The sequence below is a fragment of the Calonectris borealis genome, chromosome 1, assembly GCF_964195595.1.
Source record: "Calonectris borealis chromosome 1, bCalBor7.hap1.2, whole genome shotgun sequence".
Classification (NCBI taxonomy): Eukaryota; Metazoa; Chordata; class Aves; order Procellariiformes; family Procellariidae; genus Calonectris; species Calonectris borealis.
The window spans coordinates 16,220,426-16,246,932 of NC_134312.1; the positions used below are offsets into that span (position 1 = coordinate 16,220,426).

At 39.2% G+C, this 26,507-nt stretch overlaps 1 protein-coding gene across 4 annotated transcripts; it reads left to right on the forward strand.

The window, feature by feature from the left end:
• The first annotated feature begins 917 nt into the window (after nucleotides 1–917).
• BCAP29 (B cell receptor associated protein 29) lies at nucleotides 918–24,815 on the forward strand. Of its 4 annotated transcripts, none has more exons than XM_075145649.1 (8): nucleotides 918–1,207; nucleotides 1,628–1,732; nucleotides 5,264–5,364; nucleotides 7,534–7,684; nucleotides 11,530–11,665; nucleotides 14,386–14,497; nucleotides 22,285–22,385; nucleotides 23,823–24,815. In XM_075145649.1, the coding sequence occupies exons 2-8, from the start codon at nucleotides 1,641–1,643 to the stop codon at nucleotides 23,859–23,861; spliced, it is 732 nt and encodes a 243-aa protein (XP_075001750.1). In that variant the 5' UTR covers nucleotides 918–1,207; nucleotides 1,628–1,640; the 3' UTR covers nucleotides 23,862–24,815. The 4 variants fall into 4 exon arrangements, with proteins under 4 accessions (XP_075001750.1, XP_075001742.1, XP_075001758.1 ...); XM_075145641.1 differs by having other exon boundaries at nucleotides 989–1,207; nucleotides 1,570–1,732; XM_075145657.1 differs by having other exon boundaries at nucleotides 989–1,202; nucleotides 1,570–1,732.
• The last annotated feature ends 1,692 nt before the right edge of the window (nucleotides 24,816–26,507 follow it).

Consider the following 26,507-nt stretch of genomic DNA (forward strand, 5'->3'; position numbering starts at 1 on the left):
AGTTATGAGGAAAACAACTGAACTACACAGATAACTGGACAGTAGTTTTGAGGGTCCTTTCGGAACCAGAAACTTGCAAGGCCAAGAGTGTCCGGTAACCGAATCACTACCTCAGTAACATCTCGTAAGGCCAAGACTGCCCAAGTAACAGTATCAGAAATACTGGATGTAGGAATAGATACAGCAAAACCAGCAACAACAGGGAAAAGTGATTAGGGGAGGGTTATGCGGGGGCAAAGAAGGGGAGTTGCAAGGGTGGCAAAAGAGATGGTCAAGAAATGGGAAAATGGGTACCAATGTATGGAAATAATGCGCTCGGAGCCTCACTATACTGATAAAAAGCACCACACAGGACAGTAGGATAGAGTAGGATTTTCTGAAGGAACATTGTTTTATTCATGAGGTCCAAACAGGCCTGTTTGACAGTGTTTGAGATGGTTGGTTGGTTGCTATTTGTGGTGTCTTTATGAATAATGGGCCTATTTTCCTTGAGAAAACAGGTTTACAGGATCATAATACATTAAGGTAGTGTAAGGCCCGGGGGGGGATGGACGGGCTGACACAGTATTTTAATTGAACTTCAGAAACTAATGAGCGTGCTAGACAGCAGAGTTGAAGTCCCCGATCGAATAAGCTCGAGTCATGGAGCGATGGGATGATCACAGCAAGATTGCGCAGCAACGTGAAAAAGACATCTCAACCTGTAGATCCCTGCATTTTCCAACAGAGGTGCGGCCCTTAGTAAACTCACGCCTACGTCAGACTCGGCTTTCCAGCTGCCCCACACGAGCCCCTCAGCAGCCGTTGTTGCATGCCTCCTCCCCCCGGGCCCCTGCCGGAGCCGCGGCGGCAGCCAAGGATGGCCCCCGCGGAGGCGGGAGGACGTCGGGGAGCCGCCAGCTCCACCGGGGTGGGGCCAGAGGGGGCCCTCCCCTCCCCTCCCCTCCCCTCCCCTCCCCTCCCCTCCCCTCCCCTCGGGCCTGCCCGCACCTTTCCCCAGCTGGACGGCGCCACCTCCGCACCGCCCCTGGGCCACGGCTCCGCGCCCTGCCCCCGCCGCCGGCCCGGCCCACATCCTGCACGCCCCGTCCGCCAGCGCCGCCGCCCCTCAGCGCCGGCGGGAAGGACCAGGTCGCTCGCTCCCAGCCCCTTCGAGAGCGGCTCGGTGCCATCAGGCTCCGCCGGGCGCCGGTGCCGAGGAGGTTGCGTAAGGCCGAGCGGCCGTGAGGGGGGGACGGGACGGGCCCGGGGCGGCCCAGGCCTCCCCGGCTGTGCAGGGGGGAGCGGGGTCGGCGGGCAGCGCTTAGGGGCGGGAGCCGGCACGGGGGGGCGGAAGGAGCCGTCGGCCTGTGGCACAGGCGGGGCTGCGGTCTCCTCATGGGGGGCTGCCGTCGGCGGGCCCTGCCCTGCCCGCCGAGCCGGGCGCAGGCGGCGGTGAGGGTCCCAGTCGCCACTTCCCTCCCCCGGCGGACGGGCTCTGCCCCAGGGGCTGGTTCGGGAGGGGAACTCAGGACAGTGGGGCCTCCCCCGGCGCTGCGGTTAAGTCGCTCAGCAACATTTCCTTTTGAGACTCCGTGGCCCAACGCGAGGCAGCCTGGGCCCGCCTGAGCCGCGCTCTCCTCCGCAGGCCCGCCGGGACGATGACTTTCCAGTGGACGGCGGTTGCCACCATTCTGTACGGCGAAATAGGAGTAATTCTCGTGCTCTGCCTGCCATTTATATCTCCGCTGAGGTAGGACTTCAGTGTGCTGGACACCCCCAGCTCGGCCTTCTCTCCGGTTTGGGTTTATTTTACATTTTTGTTTTTATAAAAGCCGAGTTCTTAAACTAACAGTGAACTAAGCTGAAGGAATGCTGTTGGGGACTTGAGCGTCAGGAGTTTCAAGAATCATAAGCCTCTTTTAAGGAGCTTTATGTTTGCTTTACACACACTGCTGATTCATCCGAGCAGCAGTTGGGGTTCCCAGGATGAGCCCCATTGCTTTGCTTCAGCAAGTGGGATGTCGTCTCCCAGTCTTCTCTCGGGCGTTTTTGGAGTAGCCAGCATACAGGACGGCATCTGGCTTCCCTTGCTACGAGCTCAGTAAGAAATGAGAGGGTGGTGCGGCCTTTTCAGGAGTTGTTTGTCAAGTTTGTGAGGAGCAGCTTTACGTTTTGGTGTGCACTATGCATTGTGGGTGCTGAACAGATAAGAGACATCTGATAGTCAAAGCTAACCCCATACAGTGTGTGTAAGGGCTCTGAGAAATTTGTGATCATTTGTTTTAAAAAATGCAGACTTCAGCTTGATGCAAAAGGTCCAGGACTACTGAAATAAAGGCCTCTATAAACGTATATATAGATAAACAAAATAATAACACTTCTGGAACACAACACAAACATTGAGAAAAATAATTCATTCTTGTAAAATTAATGCCCTAAGTAAGAGAAAGAAACAGAATGTGTTAATTACTCTTACTGTATGCAAAGGCCTGGCTTACAACCTTATCTTGTTTCCTGTAAGTAGGTCTTCAAATTTGTAGTGTTATTTTTATTTCTTTATAAGAAATAAAGAAAGCTAGCTTCTCTGCGAGAAGCAAGAGAAACAGAGTTATGATTTCTTTCCAGAATATCAGTTAATTCTAAAAAAAACCAACCCCCCGAAAAAAACCAAGTAGGATAAAACCTTAAAGCTTTTAAAAAAAAATTGCTACTGTCTGTGTTGTGTAAAAACTGCTACATGTTTGTTTTCTGCATCTTTAGATGCAGAATATTTTCTGCATCATATTTAGAATGAAGAATGCATCTTTTACTGTAATATGTGAAGGAACAAAATCTAAACCAAAACCCTGCAGTGTGGAGAGTTTGAATTTAACTACATAAACCTGTGGGAGAGTCTTCAAAATGGTTGGATCATCCACCACCAATATCAATGATTAGTCATGTTTCCTTAACTCCAGAAGTTGAAACTGTTATAAATGTAATTTAACCTCTGATTTTTACAGGCTGGCTTGTGAGGACTTCAGCATTTCAATATAGATTATTGAGTTCTCGTATTTTCTGTTGTTTTCCAATCAAAAGTGCAACTGTATGTAAGAAGGGATAAGTATTACGGGAGTTGTAATCATCAGATTATTAATGGCTTATGTGAGGAAACTAGCTGCAAGAATTTCTGCAGGCTGATGACACATGCACAGTACATGGGGAGTACTGAAATAGGTTTCACTTATGACATAAATAGGGCTTGAATCCAGTCTTTGTGGCTGAAAAACAAATTCATAACCTGCACTGTTACCGAAACTTACTCAAACATTAAACACAGTGCTTTTAATTATATACAAAGGATAGATTTTTGCCCTTGGTTTGTAGCATTCAGCTATTCCTTTGAACAGTGGTTTCTGAAAGAGTGAAATAGCTTTATCTTTTATGTGACATGTTCAATTATCTTGTTAACAAAACTGTCGCAGGAATCTTGTGGGGTTAAAGATTAGATTTAGCTGCTGTGACAGTACTGGAGGGCAGCAGTTCTGTCTTGCGCATCTTGGCCTGGGAGCTGGTTCTGTCAGAGCAGTAAAGCATGCACGATTAAAGACAGACATGAAACTGCTGTTCTTTAAAGTTTTGATTTACTCGCTTGTCAGTCTTCAAGCAGATTGTTTATCTTTTTTGTGCCTGCATGTTTTTTGGATAATGAACTCCTTTTCAAGTTTGCTAACAAGCTTTTAAGTTCCTGGGGAATAAGTAAATTGACAATATAAAAATGCAAGTACACAAAAAGACAGAACTGTACTGCCAAGTGTGGTACGTCTACAGTGGTGGCTGGTACTGTAATTCGGAAGGATTATGTTTATGTGACTTCTGTCACCAAAAGAAAATGCAGAATTAATAGATGTGAATTTTGATACTTTTTAAGGAAAAATAAGCATGAAAATATGACATAGGAAGACTTTGCAGTAAAGAGATCTTATTTTTAGCCTGTACATAACTTGGCAGTATACTTGGTCTAAGGTCATACCGTAGAGAATTACTTCTTAAGTGGAGATCAATATGAAACTTGGAGAATTGCATGTTTAAAGAGCTAGCCAGTTGGCTTTGTTTGAGTTATAGCTTGGTTTAATTAAAGTAAGCTTTTTGGTTGATACAGACTATGGCTGTCTGCTGTAAAGAATTCAGATTATACTAAAAGATTTAAATGAGGTTTTTGCACATACAGTGCTAAAATATTTTAATTCTTGCTGATGCAGAACCAGAAGGAACCATTGGAGATGATGCTACAGTCTAATTTAAATTAGGTTCATAATAGGTTGGAAACTGCTTTGTTAAAGGACAAATTTTAACAGTGTCTGGAAAATGTCAATACTCTTAGCAAAAGTTGGAAATTTTACCTGATATAATCAGACAGTGACTAGCATGCTTGTGTTACATCCCTGATGGCATAACGAGGTATTACTTCATTTGTGCAGTAGCACTGATTCTAACCTGCAGCAAAGGACAAGTAGCTGCTCTGTTGTTGTCTCTTGTGGGTTTCAGTTCATTTGAGCACATCAGATGTTCTTCATTTGTGCTGCAAGTGTGAATTCTTGTAGAGCCCTCTGTGCAGTAATATTGAATAGGCAATTGATTGTTTAAACAAAAAAAATAATGGTCTTCACCACCATTGGGCCTCTGAAGTTACTTCCTTAGCGAACAAATTTATGCTCTTGAAAGAGGTTTTAACACTTGACAAAACAGAAACACAAGACTTGTCCTTTTGTTGTCATTTATAAGTTAGAATGTAATAACAATCCTTGTACTTTATAATTACGCAGATTCATCAATGTAAAAGATAAGCCTTCTGAAGAAGGATGGTAGAAACGATCTTAATTTGTGGAGGGGTTTTATTTTATTTGGCAACAAGGAGTATAAGTGGGTAGAAATAAAAATGATGGAATGGGTTTTACAGTCTTTATCCCATCCCTGAGTTTATTGTAGTCAGGACTGAACACAAAGTAATGCTAGCCAAAGTAAAAGCTAAAATAAAACATATCTGGAGAGTACCTGCTATCATGCGAGAAGTTTTTAAGTTGAACCAGCTGTCTTTGCCTGTATTGACAAGAAACAAAAAAGAGACAAGCAAGTTTGATTGTTGGAAAAGTTACATATAGCTAAATTATACTGCAATTAAAGCAGCTGTTTAGAGACCTTACCTAAGTCTCATGTCAATAACAAGGCTCTCTTCTGTGAGATTATTATGCTGTTCTTTTACTGTTTAATTATTTTTGAATAACACAATGCTATTTTACAGATGGCAGAAGATTTTTATGATTCCTCTATGGAGCAAAATGGCAGTTTTTTGGAACAAGATGTTCCTTACAATAATAGTTTTACTGATCGTCTTGTTTCTTGGTAAGTGTTAAATAATTTCTTAACAAATGGGGGGGAAAAAAACTGGTATATGGGGTTCATGGCAGTAAGTTAATTGAAAAGATTCAAGCCTAATGTAAATCAGCTAATTTGTTTAAAAGTTCTACGGTAGAATGGAAGAGGAGAGGGCCTATACTGCATCTGTGTTGGGAATCCAAATGCAATAGTAATATAGTAGTGAATGAGGAGGAAAAATGGACTGTGGTCTAGGCTGCTGCTTGTTTTCACTTTCTCACACAAGTAAATGAACTTGAAATGTTTTATACCAGAATTAGGCTGAGCTGCTCAATATGCAGTAGATGGCACTCTTTCTCTTGGTTGCTGTTGAAGTGGAAGACCAGAAGGATATATCAGAGCACTGGGCTATTTGAGTACTTTTGCTCAGCACAGATACAAAACAGCTGTTGGCTACATTTGTTATGAGTAGATCTTAAGGTCTATCAAGTAGGAGTAAAGCTTTAGTGAAATTAGAGCTTGAATGACAACCATATGCCTGACTGATTTCATTTAATGTCTGTCCTCACTGCGTTGTGTGGTTTGTGTGGTAAGTATCTCATGTATTTCATTGATGGAAATAGTTCTCCTGTGTTTCAGTGATAGAAGTAGTTCTTCTCCACGGATAGAAGTGTTTTAAGTGCCTTACAATGAAAATGCAATTTAATTCCAAGCTACTTAAAATACAAAGAAAAAATATGTGGTTTTATTGTCTGCTGAGAGAAACATACAGATGCACTACATATATAACAGTCAGACTAGACTGGAATACTATATTCCTAATATTTAAAAAAGTACTGGAAATGCAAATAAACATTTTTTTATTTTAGATTATCTTTAGTATTATCTTTAGAAATAGATCCTTCAGTAAATGGCTTAAGATTGAGAACTGGTGGATTTAATTTACTCCCCTTGAAAACCAATTGAAAACTTTGAAAAAGTTTGCTTTTAAGTTGGTGATGATTATTGATTTTGTGGAAAGATAGATTTGGGCTAAAGTAAAGCAGTGGTAAGACGCTTGCCCCATAGCATAAGTTGATAGATTACTGCAGGATTAGAATCTTCCCATAGCACAGGGATATGGATTTTTGTTTGGTCTTAGTCTTCGTTGCATTGTTTGAAGTTTCACTTCAAATCTCTTCTTTTTTTTTTTTTTCCTCTTTCTAAATAACTTACGAACATAAGAGACAGTCATAAGTGATGTTACTCTCACATGCTTTTCTGTGGAATTGATTTTGTCTGCTTAGAGAAATGCAGCAGCAATTTAGTAACACATGGCCAAAATATTCTGCAAGAACTGATGATGTGTATTTTTGTTGATGTGCAGGAGGAGATTTTAGGTGCTCTGTGGGCTTAAGTATGTATGATGACCTTAAGTTTACAGATTGTAGTATGAACTCTTAACTGGGTTAGCTTTTGTTTTTATGTAGACGTAAGTCCTCATTAATTATGTTGTTCTTTGAAAAGTGTTGGCAGTGTATTGGCTCTTCTGCAGAAATATCAGGAGTATATGATGGATGAAAGGAAGCTGAAAGGTGGATGAAAGGCAAATGAAAGAAAGCTGAGGTGTAGCCTACCTCCTCTGTTCTGTTTATGTTCAACACTGTTACTGCATTATTCCTGTTTTGATGGATGTTATAGAAATATTTTTTTCCCTCACTGATTCAAGCATGAAGTAGATGCTTTTGTCATTACTGAAATACATGCTTATCTAACAAATTCCATATGAGGCAGATACTTCAGAAGGCATCCCTTCTTTTTCCTTTCTCTTTCTGTTTTCTCACTGTTTGTCCGTTGGAGGGCTTTTAACACAGTTATCAGCAGTGACATTTTGACACTGTCTGTAGGGTCTCTGGTAACATTTGTAGAATGCATTGCTTTGGCCTGATCCCTGGTGGCTGGGTGCAAGTGTTGGAAATGACTGTTCAAGCATGTTTTGGGCAATGGTTTGGCATATCTCTGGAAATATGTTATATCACTTCAGTGATTTATCAAGACCTATCTTTAAAATGTATGGATAACATAACTGATGTCACTATTTGTCCTATGCTTGTTTGCTGAGCAGAAAGTCCAAATACATATTTCTAGTACTATGTCTGGTTTATCATGCGTGCATACCCACAGATGTGAATAAGAACAAACTGTTTCTGTTTGCAGATGCTGTTAGAGAAGTTAGGAAGTACTCGGCCGTTCATGTGAACGAGAAGGCTGCAAATGTCAATACCAATGCCTTTGATCATATTCAGATGAAACTTTTCCGATCACAAAGGAACCTCTATCTCTCAGGTTTTTCCTTATTTCTTTGGCTGTAAGTATAACATTTTTCTAATTTCTACATAGCATGTTTCTTACAGGAACTGTCGCACAAAGTAATGCAACTAAATGCAAAAAAAAAAAAAAAGATCGGAAGGCCAATTTCAAGAGATTAAAGAATTAAGTGTGAGCAGATTGGCTATAAGGCAAGTAAGATCAGGGAAAATAATATCTTACAAATGTTTGAAGATTGGAAGGGTATGTGAGCAACACATGGAAAGAAACATTTTGAATTTTTGAGAGAACATGTATTTTGCAGGAGGGGTTTCTTCAGGGAATACTCATTTCCTTCCTTAAACTTACGCCCTGTGTCTTGTTTGTTTTGAACACAGAAAACTGGAATAAAAAAACCTCAAAAACTAAAGTACTGTTAAAATAATCTTAATATGTTGCAAGAAGGTATTATTGCATCCTGCTCTATTAAGAAGCAAAGCTTGAGTCTGACTTGAACCACTTCATCTAAAGCTTGAAGTTAGGAACTGTAGGATAATGTTCTGGCTTCCAAGGAGAGTTTCAGATATTATTTCAGATCAAGCAAGTTGCTTTGTGGCAACTGGCCTGTTATGATATTATGATCTTAAGTGTGGTATCCTTTTCAGGGTGTTTAAATACAGCTAATAAAACAGGGTAATGGAAAGGTCAGTTCTGTACTGCCTAGCAGTAGCAGTCAAGACTACCTGTGAATCTTCACAGTAGCCACAACAACCTGCAGATCATCTTAGTTGGGCAAGGAGCACATAAACTAATTGGATGCAGATAATGTGAATGAATGGAAACAGACACGTTGGTCAGACGATTTCCTATTTGTACATTTTTATGGTGACACGGGCAAAGAATGCTGGCCCTCTTCTGAATTCCTTCAGTGAGCTGCTTGGCATTGCCTAGATACGCAAGAGGAACACAGAACAAGGAAATGCCTGGAGTCAGAGAATTCTGACAAACTTCTTCCCCTTGGAGTGATGTGTGGCCATTTTAGCTGATCATTCAGGAGCATTGTACATAAAGAAGTATCAAGGAAAAATTTGTACAAAACTTGAGCAGGAAAACTGGAGAAAACAAAGGTGGCTGTAGCCTTGCACAATAGTGATAGGAATGCATCATGTTCTTTGTCTTCCTTCAGAAAGGTTAAGTAAATATGCACAAATATGTTTGTGATCTCTGCTCCAAGAGAGGAATAGCTGGATTGTGTCCTACACTAGAGTTGGAAGCTGGTCCCCCAGGATCCTACTTCCACTCGGCTTTCAAGGAAGAAAACTTGTCAGGTGGCCCTAATAGATTTTATTGTGCATAAAAGTTTTGTTCTTGAAGAGGTTTGCTTAAGGCCTTGTCTTTTGGCTACTGGCCTTTAACCAAGATTTAGAAGAAATAAATGCTCCTACAGCGATGGCTAGATCAAAGGACTTTTCTTAGTAGAGCTGTTTTGCTTATTCATTAAACAGGCATAATGTCTGTCAGAGGAGGGGGGAAAAAGCGTTCCTTGGGTTGCCTTATCCAACACTGCTACTACCATCACCCAACAAAGTTAAGACCCCACGTAGGTGTGAATGGATGCAAATCTTACTCAAAGCCATTTCCAGGGACACGAAGGATACAATGACTTGGAACAGCCAGCACAGATTTACTGAGGGGAGGTCATGCCTGATCATCCCTGTTGCCTTCTGCAATGAGATGACTGGCTGTGTTGATGAAGGGCAGAGCAGTGGATGTTGTGTGCCTGTAGCAAGGCCTTTGACATAGTTTCTTGTGGTATTGTGATAGCCTAACTCTGGAGGGATATGGGCTGCAGAAGTGGAGAAGGAAGAGGGTGGAAAAGAAGTGGGTTGGACGGGGCTCTGAGCAATCTGATCTAGTGGAAGATGTCCCTGCCCACAGCAGGGTGGTTGGACTAGATGACCTTTAAAGGTCCCTTCCAACCCAAACTATTCTTTGATTCTATGAAAATTCCCTGGGACCTTTGGGCTCAAAGGATGATAGTAATGCAAATTCTAGCTGGTGCCCCTCAGGGATTGGTACTGGGCTCCATACTGTTTAATGTCCTTATTAACAACCTGGATGATGGGATTGAATGCACTCTCAGCAAGTCTGGAGACAGTACCAAATCAGAGTGGTTGATATCTTTGGAGGGCAGGGCTGCTATTCGGAGAGAGCTAGACAGGTTGGAGAAATGTGCTGCCAGAAATATCATTAAGTTCAACAAAGCCAAATGCAAAGTCCGTCATCTTATAGAATAACCACGTACAGTATCCAGGCTGGGGACTGACTGGCTGGCTGGGTAGAAAGCAGTTTTGCAGAAAAGGACCTGGGGACCCTGATAGACAGCCAATCATGTATTGAGCTGTAATAGCAAGGGTGTAGCCGGCAGATCAAGAGAAATGGTTATTCCCCTCTATCTGGCACATGTGGTGCTGCAGCTGCAGGACCATGTCCAGTTTTGACTCCCCAAAATACTGGAGTGCTGCAGTGGGATACCAAGAAGGTTGAGGGCTGAAACACATGACCTATGAGGAGAGGATGAGGGAGCTTGACTTCAGACAGAAAAGGAGACATTGAAGGGGAGATCCTATTGCTTTCTAGTGGTAGGATGTAGAGAGGTGGAGCCAGCTCTTCTCAGTAGATCCACACAGGAATGACAAGAGGCAACAGGCCAGGAACCTGGGAAATCTGACTTGTGATAAAAAGTATTTTTCCTACTATCAAGAGTGGTCAAACACTGCAACAAAGACCCTGAAAGACAATAGAATCTCCATCATTGGAGACAGTGGGAACTCAACTGGACAAGCCTCTGAGCAATCTGCTCTACCTGTCCCTGCTTTGGGCGGGAGCTTGGACAGGATGATCTCTGGAAGCACCTTTCAACCTATGCGATCCTGCGATTCTGTTTTAGTAATGATGTTTTACTGACTCCTGACTGCTCCATCTATAAATGAATAAGCAATCGTAAAAGATGCTAACCCTTGGAAAAGTAGTGACATGAGACCTTAACGTTTTTATTAAAACCCAAAAAGTAAGAAAATAAGCTTTCAGTGAGAAAGCAGGGAGGAGGGCTTACCTTGAAAGCCAAAAGGTCTATTAATATGCTTTCAGTTATGAAAAAGCCAATTACTTGGATTTTCTAATTTCTTTTAAAGAACAGCTGCATAGTTATATTACAGGAATTAATTTAATTCAGTGTTGCTTTGGCCTTTCCTTGATTCAGCAACATACTGCTTTGAAAGACTCCAAGATGAATAATGAAAGTAGTGATGCAAAGAGGCAATCACTAGATCAAATCAAGGGAGGTATTTGCAAAGCTTAGATTTGAGGTGCCATATGAGTGCTGACATTCATGCATGTTCTGACTTATACGGTATTGACAGAGTACTTTGAAGATTAATATGCTCACATTGCTAATTTTGTTCTTGTAAGGCCCTTTATAAACCTGTGTTGGGTTTGGGTTTTTTTTGCATTGTACTCATTACCATAACATGTTGCTTGTGTTTGTATTTAGAGTATTTAAAACACTAGGTCATGTAAGAGTATTTCAGCCTTTAAGCAACCAGGTCTCTGACCCCTTAATGGCTGTGGGTTTTTGGGAGGAGGGAAGTTCTGCATCAGGTAAAAATCAGACTTTTGGTGGATGAAAACCTTTTCAGTCTCTTATTTTACTATAATTTGTCATCGATGAACCTGGATGTTTCCCTTCAGGTGCTTAAACAGTCCTCTTGTGATTTTGTTTTCACATCTAGTGCAGAGAGAGAGAAAAGGGGTTGTTTTGGTGTTTGGTTTTTTTATTGTTGTTGTCGTCTTTTTTTTTAATTTGTACAGTGTATTACTGTGCTGTTCACTGTGTTTCTTCACCAGTGTATTGAGACGTACTGTTACCCTTCTTACTCAGTTGGCAAAAGGGATGGCATCTCATGCAGCTCTGGAAACGCAAGTAAATGATGCTACTGAAGCAGCCAAAAAATACATGGCCGAGAATGAAAGGCTGCAGGAGGTATTTTTGAACTTTTTTAGTTATTTTCTTATACAGCAAGTAGTTAGTACAAAATACTCTGGGGATGGTTTGCTACTGAATAATGTTCGTTCATTTTTTTTTTCTTCTGGTGGAAGAACGAAGAACAATGTTCTTACAATATGTAATTCAGAATACTGAATACAAATTTCAGTAACATTTTATTAACAAAGGAAACTAAAGTAATCCAAATAAATGAAGTTCTCTCTTTCCAGTACAAATTTTGTCAAAATAGTAATACATTCTTAAAATATCTCTTTGAATTTAATCATAGTAAAGTAGAGTGAGACACTAATTTTATTCTTTTTATTATAAACAGTTGGCTGTTTAGGTCAGGGCTATAGCAGTCCAATACGGAAAAGCCTACAATATAGCTGTTCTCGTGATGGCTGTTTCTTCTAAATAGGATTTGCTCTAGTCCTGAAATGTCTTTTCTAACTTGTAAAATTGGTCTTTTGTATTTACTATATTTTGTATTCTTGCATCTATTTTTATGGTGGGTCAGCCAATTTCCTAATACCTTCCTTCCTCAGTAAGGCATTGCTGTAGTGTTAATGAGGATATTACCAAAAAATTCTTCCTTAAAAGAACTACTAATGGACCAAAGATATGTTATTTTTATGAGAAGAATGGAGAAAATTAAGCTATCATTTGTCTGTTGTGGTTCAATATACAGTTGTATGCAGGAAGGGAAGTCAGCAAAGGTAATAAAGATAAATGTATGAAATGTTTTCTCGTAATTGGTTAGTTTGACTTCTATTGGAAGAGGTTGAACCATAAGCTAGAATGCAGATATCCAGGATATGAAGACTCTTACAGCATTCTTCAGTCTGGCACATTGTCAAAACAAAATTCACTGCAGGTGTGTACAGGTTTCCTTCCAGTCTGTCTGGAGCAGTGTCTATGGTTACCAGCACTGTAATTTTTTTGTAATAAATCTTCAGACAAAGAGAACAGTCTCTGGACAAAAAATATCAGAAAGGATGCAAAAAAATCCAGTTGTTTGAGAGGTGTTGTAAAACAAGGATCCCTAAAGTATGTGCAAGTTATTTTCCATGTATGAAATGATTCCAAAATTTGGGGATTTGGTATTTTGTCAAAATGATCCAGACTCCCTCCCTCAGCCATGGAATTTGTCTCTTTACTGCGTACTGGTACATTTTTTTTCCTCTCTGTCCTGTTGGGATTTCGCCAAAAGTCCTCTCTTTGTTCTGCTTTCACATTCTCTTAGCAACACATTCTCTTAGCTGCTTGTAAGTGATAGCCAGAAACTGGAAACTGTATTCCTGGCTGTTTCTATTTCTGTGTTTGATTGCATGGTTTGCAAAAACAGTGGTAGCCACAGGTACAGCCAGCATGCTGTGGCTGGGTCTCCATTGTGCTGGAGATGCAAAGTGTTCAGAATTGGTTTATTTTAACTTTATAGAGATACTATGACTTAGGTTCCTCTGTGGCTTGGCCCCTGCATTTGTTTTCATTTACAAGCGTGCTTCATTCCACCATCAGAGAGAGGCAAGAGCAATTGGATATAGGGCACTGGCTGTAAGTATAAATACTGTAGGTTTACTCTAGTATGCTAGGTGTGCACTGGCTCCTGTTCAAAGGTTCCACGGAGTGCGGGACTTAAGATGAAAGTTTATAGAAATAACTATTTGCGTATTAATAGAAAGAGGGGAGCACAAAGTAAAGGAGGCAATCTGTGGCCAATTTCATGACAAATTGGCTATGGTTTTGTTACTAGCAGTCAAATGCAATCTCTGCTCTTTGGTTAAATTGCTTGTGGAAAATTTTCTTCAGCTCTTTTGTTTGGATTGTTTACCAGTCTTTATAAACTGTTCTTTTCCTTCTTCCTAAAGTAATCTTTCCCCTCTGCTCCCACCTGTGCCCAGTAAGCTGTGATATCACAAGTTCACCTGACAGATGTTCATCTCAGTTTTTCTACTTTTCTTTTTCCTATTAAGTATTTACCACTTCTGTTGCTATTTTCATAACAGAGATGATGCTTGGTTGGATAATAGAGGCTATATGAGCAAGGGGTCTAATTATGGGGTCTAATCCTTAACATATGATACTTAAGTCATCAATAGCAATTGCCTTAATGATAAGAGTGTTGCATAGGTATAGTAGTGCCAACATTTTCAGAGTACAGGGAGTATACTGCTCTTGTGTCTAGTACTTACAGGGCTCTTCCTGAATCTTTTCCTAGTTTTTTCTTGAATTTCAGTGGAAATCTAATCTGGATATTGAAGTATTCTGAAGACTGAAGAAGTAGCTGCAAACCTACAAGGAGAGATTTGTGATGTATTACATGATTTAAATCAGAATAAATTATTAGAAAAAGTTGCACATAAACATGGCAGTGTTCTGTCACTTGCAGTCCCAATGTATGTCTTCTGGAAAAGCCATTTATAACCTAAACAGAAGCTGTGGGCTTGATGCAGAGATACAACGTACTCTTACACGGGAGATAATGCCATACTATTACAAGTATGTCAACAATCAACTTAAAACATTGAGCATTTTTTCTTTTTTTTTTTAGTTTTGGGTTTTTTTCTAAAATGATTGAGTATCTGCCTGTGTCATGTTGGCACTTGATAAAACCTGTCGCTTTGCAAGATCAACACTGACATTCTCTAGTTGTTTGGCATTAATGTCAGGCTAATAAAAACAAAATTAATTGTAGCAACTGTGGTTTTTAATAGGCCTTGAGTGAAAAAGGAAGCAGTAAAAAGAAAGAGTCAGCAGAAGCAACTGATGAAAAATTGAAGAAGGAAGTTGAACACTTGAAAGCAGAGCTACAGAAGACATCAAATGGTAAGTAGTGGTTAGGACTTCTTTGCAATTAAGAAGAAGATGATTTCAACACTAGATGTCAAAAATTTATTTTAGGTGTAGCATTAACTACATCAGTTTACGGAATACTTGGCTTGGGGTTTCTTTACATTTGACTAAGAACTGGAAAAACATGCCATTGCCATCCCCATATTTTAGTAAATGTTTTCATTATGAAAATGTGCACGGTATGATTTGAACACCTTAGTTAAATTGATCTATTTAAGTGGTGTTGACTTGTCTTCATCAATCACGTGACCAGGATATGGAATCAATTATAGGTTGCTTATAGGCGTCAGACTGATCTTTCATGTTGTACATATCAGCCACTCTCTCTGTATAAAATTGGGAAGTGTGTGGTTGAGGTTTTTTCTATAAAGTAGGGTTTCGGTCAGATAGCGGAGAAGTTCTTGACTAGTATTCTAAATTTATATATCTCCTGCAGCAGAGGTGTTAGCTTTTTTTTTTTAATGTCTTTTTTTTGTCTGCAAGGAAAACATGCCTTGCAATTTGTAACATAATACTTTTGTTAGCAGCTTCCGTGTTTAAGGTTTAGGTTGTCAAAACTGCTTTCTTGGCAACCCAAATTGAGATAGAAGCAGATTTTACCTGTTTGGTTCTCCCTTATTGGGATCTGTCAAGGTGTGTGATGCTTATGAACACTTACTCATCTGAAATTAGTGTTTTTAAGATAACACTGCCTGTGACCTTGTAAGCATTAATCAGATATTCAGACTGTAACAAAATACAGATTTTTCGTGGTACCAGATAGCATGTTGTCATCAAAACATAGCCCTGCTTTCATTGCATGGCACTGCTACAAAGCTGTAAAAATAACAACAAATATTTCATTAATCATTTTTCATTGTCCACTGGGAAGACAAACAAGAACTGTAGAACAGCTGTTTTCAGCTGGGCTTGAAGCAACAAGAATCCTTAAATAGAGGGTCTCACTAGTTCACATTCTCAGGCAGGTTTGATTGTGATTTTTCCCTCTCCTGCTGTTTTCTTAAAGAAAGGGGGGAAAACTGCCTTTGAAGTGACAGGATCAATGAAAAACTTAAATGCATATGTTTTATTTAAACTAACTGGTGGTATGTAACACTAATATAATGTAAGCTTTTCAGTGAGGAATGCTAGAGAAAGCGAAGGAATAAATAGATTTACCTCATGCTGTTTCAGCTGCATTCTCCCTGTGGGCTGTTGTCCATCCAAAAGATGTATAAATTAAGGCATGCTTGAGCCTTTTGTTAGGGGGAAAGTCGGGGAGAGGGTCTTTTTAAGGAATGAATAGGAAAATATTTACAACCTTTCCCCTGATGCCATCCCCTTCATTGCCAAAACAGGAAACCCCATGGTTACGTTAATGAGCATTGTCAGCTAGATGGTGTTAAGGTCTGTTGATCTTATTTTTTTGTAAGTTTTCCTATACATTATTTTGAGCAAACTGATAGCCAGAAAGCTTAAAGTACTTGATAATAGCCACATCTGTAGACACAGCTTTCTATGGAGTGTTAGAGATTTAATGTGAATTGAACTTACTGTTTTCTTTTGAAACTTCTGCAACTGAGCAGCTGAATGTTGAGTTTCATGGTCACTAAGTGTGAGCAATGTATTACACAGTACCAAAGTTGAGATTGAAAAGCTTGTTTTACCCCTTTTTAACAATTTGTTTCATGCCACTGAGCTCACAGGTAAAGTAGCCTTTCTTTCATGTGTCCATGAAATATTGGGGGTATTTTGTGGGGGGGAAGGGAATGACGAGTGTTGGGAGTGTCACCTAGTAATCAAACAAGGCAAAACTAGTATAAAAAGGAAAACTTTACTGGTTTGGGTTTTTTTGGCTTTTCTTTTTGTTTGTTTGTTTTTCAGCTATAGTATCAGTAGGAGTCATAAATTTGGATTTTGTTCTTGTTTGGTTGGGGTTTTGAGGTTTTTTGCTGCTTGGATGAAAAACAAGTATAATCTTCACAGAGTGGTTTCAAATATCCTTTGCTCTGGTCTGATACATTTGTTAAGCTACTTATGCATGGTGATAGGGTGATATATTGCTTTATAGTAGGCCACGTGTTGAAAGGTAGGTTACCTCAATAGAGTGGCAACCAGGAGGAGTCCTAAATGTAAGTCTGCTTCCTAAATGTAAGTCTGCTTCACATTTAAGTAACGCAGTTTCGTATCAGATTAGTGCTGTGACTTCAGGGGAGATTCAAATTTTCTGTAAGGTTTTGATCCAGTATTTACAACATCTGGCAGAGAAAATACTGTCTCTCCTCTTTCTGAAATTCTGACTGAAATTATAGTGTAGACAGTGATTATTGCAGACTTTCAGGAGACATCTCTAGTTCTTCAGCTTTCTACCTTTTACAGGAAATGCAGTCTGCCTTATGGTTTTTTGTCCACTTAACCGTAAGTGAAATCCTAAGTTAAGATGACAGTTTGCCACCTACTGTATTCTGGGCAGGTGGGGAGGAAGAATTTAGTAGTGAAATTACTAAAATCTGAGGAAAGACTGGAAATGAGTGACAAAGATTTCAGCCAAATTTGTTTTCTTTTCAGGCTTGACTTTCCTATCCCCCTTGATGCCCTTTTTTGCTTTATTGTGGAAGTGAAGGAAGGGGGCTAGTTCTTCATTACTTTATTGCAGACCCACATACTGGGGGCTTTATAGGCACCCAGCAGTGGGGCTAGCACTTTCAGAGCCTAAATCCATTTTTGGCATACCTGGACATGTAATAACATGACTGTTTAGAAACCTTCTGAGATGGTATTTTATTTGATACACTTGTATATTATGAAAAATGTCTCACTGATACCTAGAAATAAATATATGTACACCTAGGAGCACCCAGTGCAGATGTGAGAATGTTTCTCCTGCTACACATTAGACATAATTTCTTACAAAATGTTGATTCAGATAATTAAAGTCTCTCAGTATGGCTGCTGGTCTCAGACCTATAGGAATTTCCTGGGGAAAGAAGAGATGCTGTGATATTGTTTCATTTTGGTAGTTTTAAAAATTATCCAAAAAGCTACAAGAAAACAAACTATCTGCAACTGGAGATGACATCAGAGTATGAGAGAAGTTTCATAAAGCAGCTGTCCTTACAGCAGTCCTTGGGTTGGGGGCAGGAACGGGACTTCTGGTGCATTAACTTTTTCTCGCTCACAGATCCCCCACTGTGGAAATGCTGATGTGTGAAATGTCCATTTGTTATTATGGAACCCTCTGGGCAGGAGGGAGAGTTCTGCAGTGCTATACTATTCCGCCTTCTATCTCGGGTCATTTTTTTGGTGACACTGTCCTAGTGTATGGTACAGGCTACAGCTTCATTTACACAACCGAAATTTACACCTAACAACTAGAATTCATCCAGTCTTGCAGGAGAACACACTGGTGGCAGACCCCTGTCCAGACCCCTCACTCTTCTAGCAGTATTTCATGGCAAACGACATGCACCTAAAGCTTCTATCTGCATCTGATGGAGCATGGTGGGCATTGCGATCCCTAGCACCTGTGTGCAGTTACTGAGCTGCAATCTTACTGCATCTTTCAGCTGAGCCTGTTCAACTTTTTCTGAAAATACTCTCTATTTTTATATATTGTTGTTATAGGCATACAGTGGGGCAGGAGGAAATTCTGATGAAATTTCCGTGCATCCTTTAATGAGGTTTGTGTACAGAACGTGTCACAGGAATGCTTTTTGTTTCATGGTTCCATAGTGCTGTAGGAGACAGGAGTAAGAGAGCAACAATTCATGTGGAGGGCTGGTTTAGAAATAGCTTTTAATTGTTGACTATTCTAGAAAGTATGCACGTACAGATGTACAACTCTCACTTAAATACTGAGAATATTAGGTGTTAGAAAGATATAAACAATACAGACATTGGAACTGTTGCTGCCAGTGAGAGTTCAGCTTGGCATTTGTGTTGCCAGCAGGCTAGTGCCATGTATGAAAACTATATCTATGTTGAGCTCGACTGAAACACTCCAGTTTTTAAAAACAAACAAATAAACAAACAAAAAACCAAAACCAAACTATCAGCTTTCTTTTGTAAGCTGAGGATAGGAGATACAAGTTCAAAGAATTGGCCGCAGTCTCATGTTATTTAGCTGATGTCAGAGGGAGATTTAGAAACAAAGTCCATCTTTCTTAACCTTACTTTTTAACTGTGAGATCATAACCTTGGTGGGAGCCATTGCACAATGTCACATGTCAACAAGAGTTGATACTCATATTTGTTGATTCAAAGGGATGGCGCTACATACAGCAAGCATGGTTTTGTTATACAAGGCCGTTTATGCCATCTGAAGATGCTGTAACATCCCTTTTGTAACAAAATTTCATTTAAGGTTGCGAAAGGTACTTGGAGCAAATCTGTGTGTCATTTTTTGGCCCTGCTTTCTCTTTTTAAACTTTATCTGACCGTTACATCTTAAGGAGAGAATTCAGAATTAGTATGGAATTACTTGACTGGAGTTGTGTTCCCAGCTTTACAGCGTATTTGTTGGCAAATCTCTTGTCCCATCAGTGCCTAATTCTTAAAAGTGAATAGCTCTTTCTCAACTTGAAGACTCTTTTAAGAGAGGAATCTTTCTTAGTCTTAAACTAGTCCAAATCTTTTGGGTTTTAGACTCGTAATGTGAGCAATGCTAATCTAAGTTCCAGATCGTTTCCTTAGTAGCAAGCACTATAACTCAAGTGATTTAGTCAGACCAGGACTACTAGTTGTGTAGGGAAATGCCCAAAGAATCATTGGTTGCTTTTGTTGCTGTTTGGTTTTGTTTTACTGTTCAGTTCTCCATCCTTGTTGAAATGAGAAGATAATATAAATGCTACAGCTACTGGGCTGTAGTAGCCTCTTCAGAACAATTTTATTCCTCATCCTGCTTCAACTTCAGAGGAATCTGAAGTAAACTATGTATCCTGGAATAGGATACAGAGAATGTGGTAAGGGAAGGACAAGTTCTCTACTTCTCCCAAACTGTAGATGTTACATTCGTTTATGAACCTCCAGTCACACATTAAGTGTAAAGGAATAAAGTTTTCCATAAACGTCTTCCGTTGATATACTGCCCTAAGAATATTTTGTTGATTTTTCTTTGAGGGGAAGGGGAAGGAATGAAAAAGAATGGCCCACCTCTCACAGTACTGAGGCTGGATTCCAGTTTTGGGACTTACTGACTATTCTTCTCACTAGTTGCATTAACATAGAAGCAGCATTCTCACCTCCTGCCTGCTCATGCATTTACTTGGTACGAACAATCAGCTGTTGGGTTTTGCTTGCTGCCAGTCCAGCTGTTCTGTCTCCTGTGAGGCAAAGTAACGGGCCAGGTGGAAGCCAGATAATAATAACTGACTGTAATGTGCACACAAAGGATCTTCTGTTTTCTGCTGGATCAGTGTTCATATGATGCGATCCATATGACAAAATATAGCTGTACAATCGACTTGGCTGCACTGCAGTGTTCATGCAATGACAAAATAGTTGAGCAGTGATGTATGGACGGTCTCTGTTGCTTGACAAGAAGACATCCAGAGAAGCTGGTGTACTGGGGAGTTCATGTTGTCAAAGATGTGACGCTCCTTTTTATTGTGTGGCCCCAACAGGAATGAGTCTGGGTTTGGGCTTTTTTGGGTGTTTTTTTTTATTTTTGTGTGTCCATAGCCAACACAGGTGGAAAGGACAATCTGTTCTTTGCTTTTTCTTCTTCTAGGGTTAGGTGAGGTATTCCTGTCATACATCTGTTTTGGTCAAAACATCGAAACAATGCAGCAGCTTGTTTGCTTTCTTGGTTTGCAGATACTTTTAGATATTTTGTTCATGTTTTAAAGATACAGGAGTTTTTAGTTGCAACTAAAGTACTGTGCTGCTGTTTGTAAACAGCTAAACAGTATTAAGTCAATAACATTGAGTTACAGCTTCTTCAGAAATGAGATATTGTTAATTTTTACTATAACTATATACAAGAATGTTTAAACAAAGGCAAAATTTAGCTTTCTAATTAGCAGATTCTTGAAGAGGCGAAATGGCATATGCATGTTTTTTGTCTACAGCTTAAAAATCAGAAGCTTACCAAATTGTCACAAGTTGATTTTAGAGTGATTTCCAAATTTTACTGTTGAATATTTTAAACAGTAGCAAGATCAAAGAGAGAGTAAATGCAATGGGGCTTGACTTGTCAGATGTGTAGAAATCATGGTTATCCAAAGACCAAAACCTTTAGAAAATGGTTTTTGTATTGATGCTGTCAAGAATGCATTAAAGGATGAAGGATATCTGTGTAAGAGTATGAAAATGAAAGAAACGATGTAAAGAGGTGGGATGAATTTTTGACCATGTTGGAATCAATAACATAAGTGTAATTAACTTCAGTAGACCAGAATTTCAGGCTAGGTAAAAGTCCTATTACTGGAAAACCACTTGCAGACTTTTAAAATGAGAATTATTTTGAATCTAATTTTAATTAATTTGAATGTAACTAATTAATTAATTAAAAATAGCAGAAATGTTGGGGGAGGGAGTCTTCCTCTTTGCATGTAGGAGAGTGGTCAAATCTCTAATGTTTCGGGAACTAGCTCCCAAAGTGAACCATGGTTCATACAGGAGTGCTTGTAGCTAGGTGCTTAGCAAAAAACACATCTAGCTCCTCATCTTTTGCGAACAGGCTCTTACAGAGGTGCTGTAATTCTTGAGTGTCGTGGAGGTCACTGGGAAGGAACAGTCTGTCTCAGGGAGCTCACAGTCAAAGGGTAGATCCATGTTTTTGGAACAAGGAAAATTGCAAATGTTTTTTTTTTATTTGTACTGTCGAGATTTGTTTTTTAAATATGGCGATGTGAGGCAGCCTTATAGGTCATTAACAATGTTTCTCTGTTTTAGCATGAATAAATCAAGTTTTAGGGTATGCCTGTGCTGCTACAGCAGAGAAATATAAAGATACCTGAGATGCCTATAGCACAAGAATATAAAAATGTCTAAATGACCTTACTTGAATGCTTACATAACAGCTTAGGAGTAATGGCTTTATGAAACTTCATGGTGATTTACCCTGCATTGTAAATTAGCCCCTATGGAGTCCTGGGCTGTTTTGTACTGCAGCTTAGACATGCTCTCAGTTTATTGCTGTTGAGATTGTGAGTAGAGTAATAATTACTTTTTCTCATGTTAAAAACCTGTTCACAGTTGTCTATCCTACCACCACCATCTCTGCCTTCTCATCTATAAGGTGATGCTTTTAATGAATTAACTCATGCATGGTAAAATATGTAACAGGGTGAAAAAGGAGGGGGTCTATGCTCCTATAATAATGTATTATCTCTCTCTTTCTCCCCTCCCCCCTATTCTATAGACTGCCTCAGTTGCTTTACTAAAATCTTGCCCAGTGTTTGAGTTCCCTCTTTGTCTTAAGAGGGCTGACAGTTTTGATTTCAAGGTTGCAGAGTTTTCTTTTTCTAGAACTGTCTTCTGCAATGTGATGGAACGCTGCAGTCATCACTAACTTGTCAGCTTTGTCAGCAGTTTACTGGTCTTGCCATTACCTTTTTTACAGCCCCTTCCTGCTCCTTGTGCTGCTCTTCCTGTCATTCTCTTTCTCCTCTCTGTCCTGCACATCTCTTCCTGTGTCCATCTGCAATGCTCTGTTTTAAATTTAAGCTTTTTTAGAGGAAGGACCGTCTAGTGCAGTGGAGCCCTAATATATAACTAGGGCTCTGTAGAACTGCAGAAATACAGGTAATAATTAAAACACTAATTCTGATATTTTACAGCTCTCCTCAAGGCAAATAGTGAAGTGACTGCAGTTAAAAAGCAGTCTGAAGGCCTTAAAAGAGAATATGATCATCTGATGAAAGAATATGAACACCTTCAGGTAGGTGGTTCTGGATCGCTATATGAGCACGATGTTCTGAAATTGTACCAGCAAAATTCTGCTTGTTGGCTATTTATTATGCAAGATAAATTACCAAAATCTTTAGTATAGCATAAAGTTACAATGGACAGCACTCCTTAAACTTCATGAAAAATAGTAGAATTTTGTTTTTCAAGGACTGGATGGCAAAGCTATTAGCATTTTCTTTTTTTGCACTTCAGGTGACAAAGCTCAGGTCATCATTAGACTCTATTTTGCTGTCACTTGGGAAATAAGATTCAGATAGTTTTGCATGTGATGATCAAACTGAAAACTTGTAAGAAAATTATAAGAGTAGTGTGTATGTGTGGTATATACATCATTTATAAAAGTAATTTTATTTTGTTTGCTCTTTAAACATGTGTTTGTAATACTGGATTATAAATGTTGCAATACTGTTGATATGCAAGAACAACAACAACAAAAAATAAAAAAAACCAACAACAACAAAAAAAACCAAAACCCAACAAACAGTCTAGGATAAAAACAGGCTACTATAAAAATTCAAACTGAAGTACAAAATAAAAAAAAGAGAAACATAGCAAACAAAAGCTGAATTAGCAGTTTGATTGGGTTTGCATATCCGCATGGCTATAATACCCACTACAATAATTATTTCTGGTAGAACTGGGTGCCCTACCTGTTCTTTAGTTGTCTGACAGGCATTTGTATGTTCCATACCTAACATCTGCCTCAGAATTCAATCAAAATTCAATAAAAATGAAAGCTAGCCTGTTTACAAGAAAATAAATGATTAATGTTAAAATTACGGTGACCTGCTTTTCAAGAAGAGCTGTTTGTTGGTCCTGTATTAATAAAGTAAAATTTTTAGAAAGGCAAATTTGAGCTGGTTATAATCTTTTTCCTGTACTCTGTGAAGCTGCTAACTGATTCCCAGCCTCACCCTATACTCCTATAGAGATTGCTCAACTGATCTCTGTATTTGAATTAAGACCACCATGCATGTCCTATCTTTGTTGTCCTTCCCTGTGTAATAAGCCGTCCTACTGCAATTCTAACAGTCTTGTGGTCTAGAACACACATCCTTACAGTTTTCTCTGTTTACCTCTGAATGGGAAGAACAGAAGGTACTGAGCACAAAGTAGATGCAGCTCCTAAGGATAAATCAGTTGATAGCAGAAAACATTTTCTGCTGGGTTTGCTGCACAGTTCAGCTGTAGCCTGAGCAGGGAGCAGAAGGTAGGCTGCATGGCTGTTACTGTACTAGGATCAGAAGCGCATGTGTTATGTGGAATGGTATTGATGGGGCTAGAGCTTTGAAGGGTGTATAGTGAACAAATCAGGTATGACTTCAAGGGGGCAAAATGTGGCATCTGGAGTCAATGGTTTCTGATCTTGCCAAACATAAAAAATTATTTTTAATCTGTCTCTTTTCAGGACAGTTTAAATGAAGCAGAAGACAAGAAAGACCTGTAGGTGCATCTAAGATGGACAGCATCAGTACAGTGGCTTCAATGTGAAAAGCCTTGTGCTGTTTAGGCTCCTGATGCATATCTGAAAAAAACTTGATTTTTCTGAAAAGCACGTGCACTGCAGGTCACTATTCAGATTCCTCTAATATATCTTGGTTGCCAAAATATTCTCTGTTGCAAATAAAATGTTAAGTGGCTTACCCGATTTACCATGGAGTTTGTCACTCTTCTTGTGAGGAGAAACTTGAAAATCTTTCAATTCCATCTGGAGCAACTTGACTGTTCTCCAAGCTTTTGCCTTCCAGAATGGTAACAGATCATGCACCATTTGCTTGTAGCATTTGAGCAAGGTTGTCTATCACGCTATATCATAAAAGCACAATTACCTAAACCTCCTTTGCAAAACCTGTTTGGAGTCTTCCAAAAATCAGTTACCAGTGTGTTGAAGAAGGCTGAAAGCTTTTCATCAGCCATTCCACTTCAGTGGAAAATTGAATGACAATCAATCTAAGGAAAATAAAGAAAGGAGGAAAACTGCATTTCTAAATCCATCTCACTTGTGACTTTCACTTAGCCACATGGATGAATGTATTTTAACAAATAAATTTTGCATGCCTCTGGTTTATTTTTCTTTAATATATTGGGTTATTTCAGTTTTCATAACCAAAGTTTTGGGTTGGTTGGTATTAACATTCTGTATTTTTACACTGTTTACATCTGTTTACTCTGTAAGTGCCACCTAACTTCTTTTGCCTTGCTAAGTAAAAATTCTTTTTAAATGTAGATAGTTTGTTTTGTTTTGTTTTCATGGATACGATACCTCGAATAAATGTGCACTGTTTTGCATAAGCCCTTTTCGGCATTCAGAAAGTTGTTCTGTGTTTCTTTTTTGTTAGCTGGTTCCAGTTTATATTTGAAAGTTGGATGTGCTTGTTATATTAAAGGGATTGTTTAAGTTCGTGAGTTTCTGGGTTTATTCATGTAAATCTGTCCCAATATACTCTCTCATCAGAGTTAATAGGTATATACACAAAGAACAAAATACACTTCTAACTTGGTGATATTTAACTTTTCCTGGAAATACATCCTTCTTCATAGGAGTAGTTTTGATTGCTCTGGAAATAGGATTTGTTTAGCTTAGAATTTAAACACAGCATATTAACACAGCATATTAAATAAGAATGCATATGTTTTTAAAAAATACTTCATCCATGCTGAAGCAGTACAGAATGTGTTCTCAGAGATTCTATGACACTGGAGATTCGTTTATTCATATCAAAACTTTCAGGAAAAGCTACAGATTTTAATACCCACATACACACAGGTTTTGGTGATGTAGTTGAATGGATCTTCTTTTCCTTTTCTTTTCTTCTCCCTGCCTCCCCTTCTGAAATATTTAAAATTATGGTAAAATGTTATCTCCAGTCTGATCTAAAGACTATGGTTGGAAGCCTTACAGGTATAACAGTAAGTGCTGTTTTTAATAACAGAACTAAAAACTCACGTGTTTTTCTTACTTTAAGACCCAGAAAAAAAGCAAACATTACTTATTTACTATTGTTAGATCTACTTATTAAATTTCAAGCATTTCTTCCTATAGTACAAGTAAATAATTAGGTAGATAATTAGAAACATAAAATGAAAGACATTATGCACTGGACTCTTCATCCCTAAAAATTTATCTTAGAAAAAATAACAATAATGGGTGGTTGTGAATGCACTGATAGTATCAATACTTCTCCTTGAGAAGGAAGTCCAAATGCTTTACAGTGACTTTTGCTGTAGAGCATGACTGCAGTGTGCAGGAGTACATAGTGGTACGTACTGCTCCCTCAGAAGCTGAAACGATCCCTGTATTTTTAAACATGCAACATTGATTCAACATGTGGTACTTGCACACTGCCCTCTGTAATTACATCAGTCACCTCAGCCTAGCAGCATCCTGCTGGCTGCTTGGAAGATGGGGATCCGCTTGTTGAGAGACCACGGAGATAACAGCTTAAAACAAAACACAAAACTCTGCATATCAGGCCACAGAGAATGTTCCCTTAATTAAAATTAGAGATTGCTTAAAACCCCCAGACTTTCTACTTTACCTCCAGTCATTTCTTCTATCATGTCTGTTATTTGTATCACCAGATTTCCCTGTCACAGTAGAATATGACCATCGTCATTCTTCTACTTGTCTGTTGTGGATGGTCACACATGTTTGACTGGGTTGTGTTATCACATGCTCAGCTCTTTGGAGTCCCAGATTTGTTCACATAAAAATAATGTTTTGTTACTCAGATTGAAAATATTTTGTAATATCTGCTTTGTAGAACTGTATTCTTGGAAAGAACATGTTTCTTTTGTAAAATTAGAAGTCTAAATAGTATATTTAGAAATTCCAGTAGATGGCAAGTCTTTCAGAATATTTTGCATTTGCACTGTTTCACAATACTTTACTCATGTTCAGAGCCTGCAGGAGCCTGGGTTGATCAACTTTAAGTACAGTTTTCTCGTCAGTAATGTTTTAAGTTATGGTTGATATACAGGGAAAGAGTGAATCAAAATTTCATGTTTTTCACTCCTGATCTTTCAGGCTGTTTGGTCAGATTTTGATCATGTTTGCCTGTTTTGTAGGAAAGAACTGAAGAAAAAGTTCCAC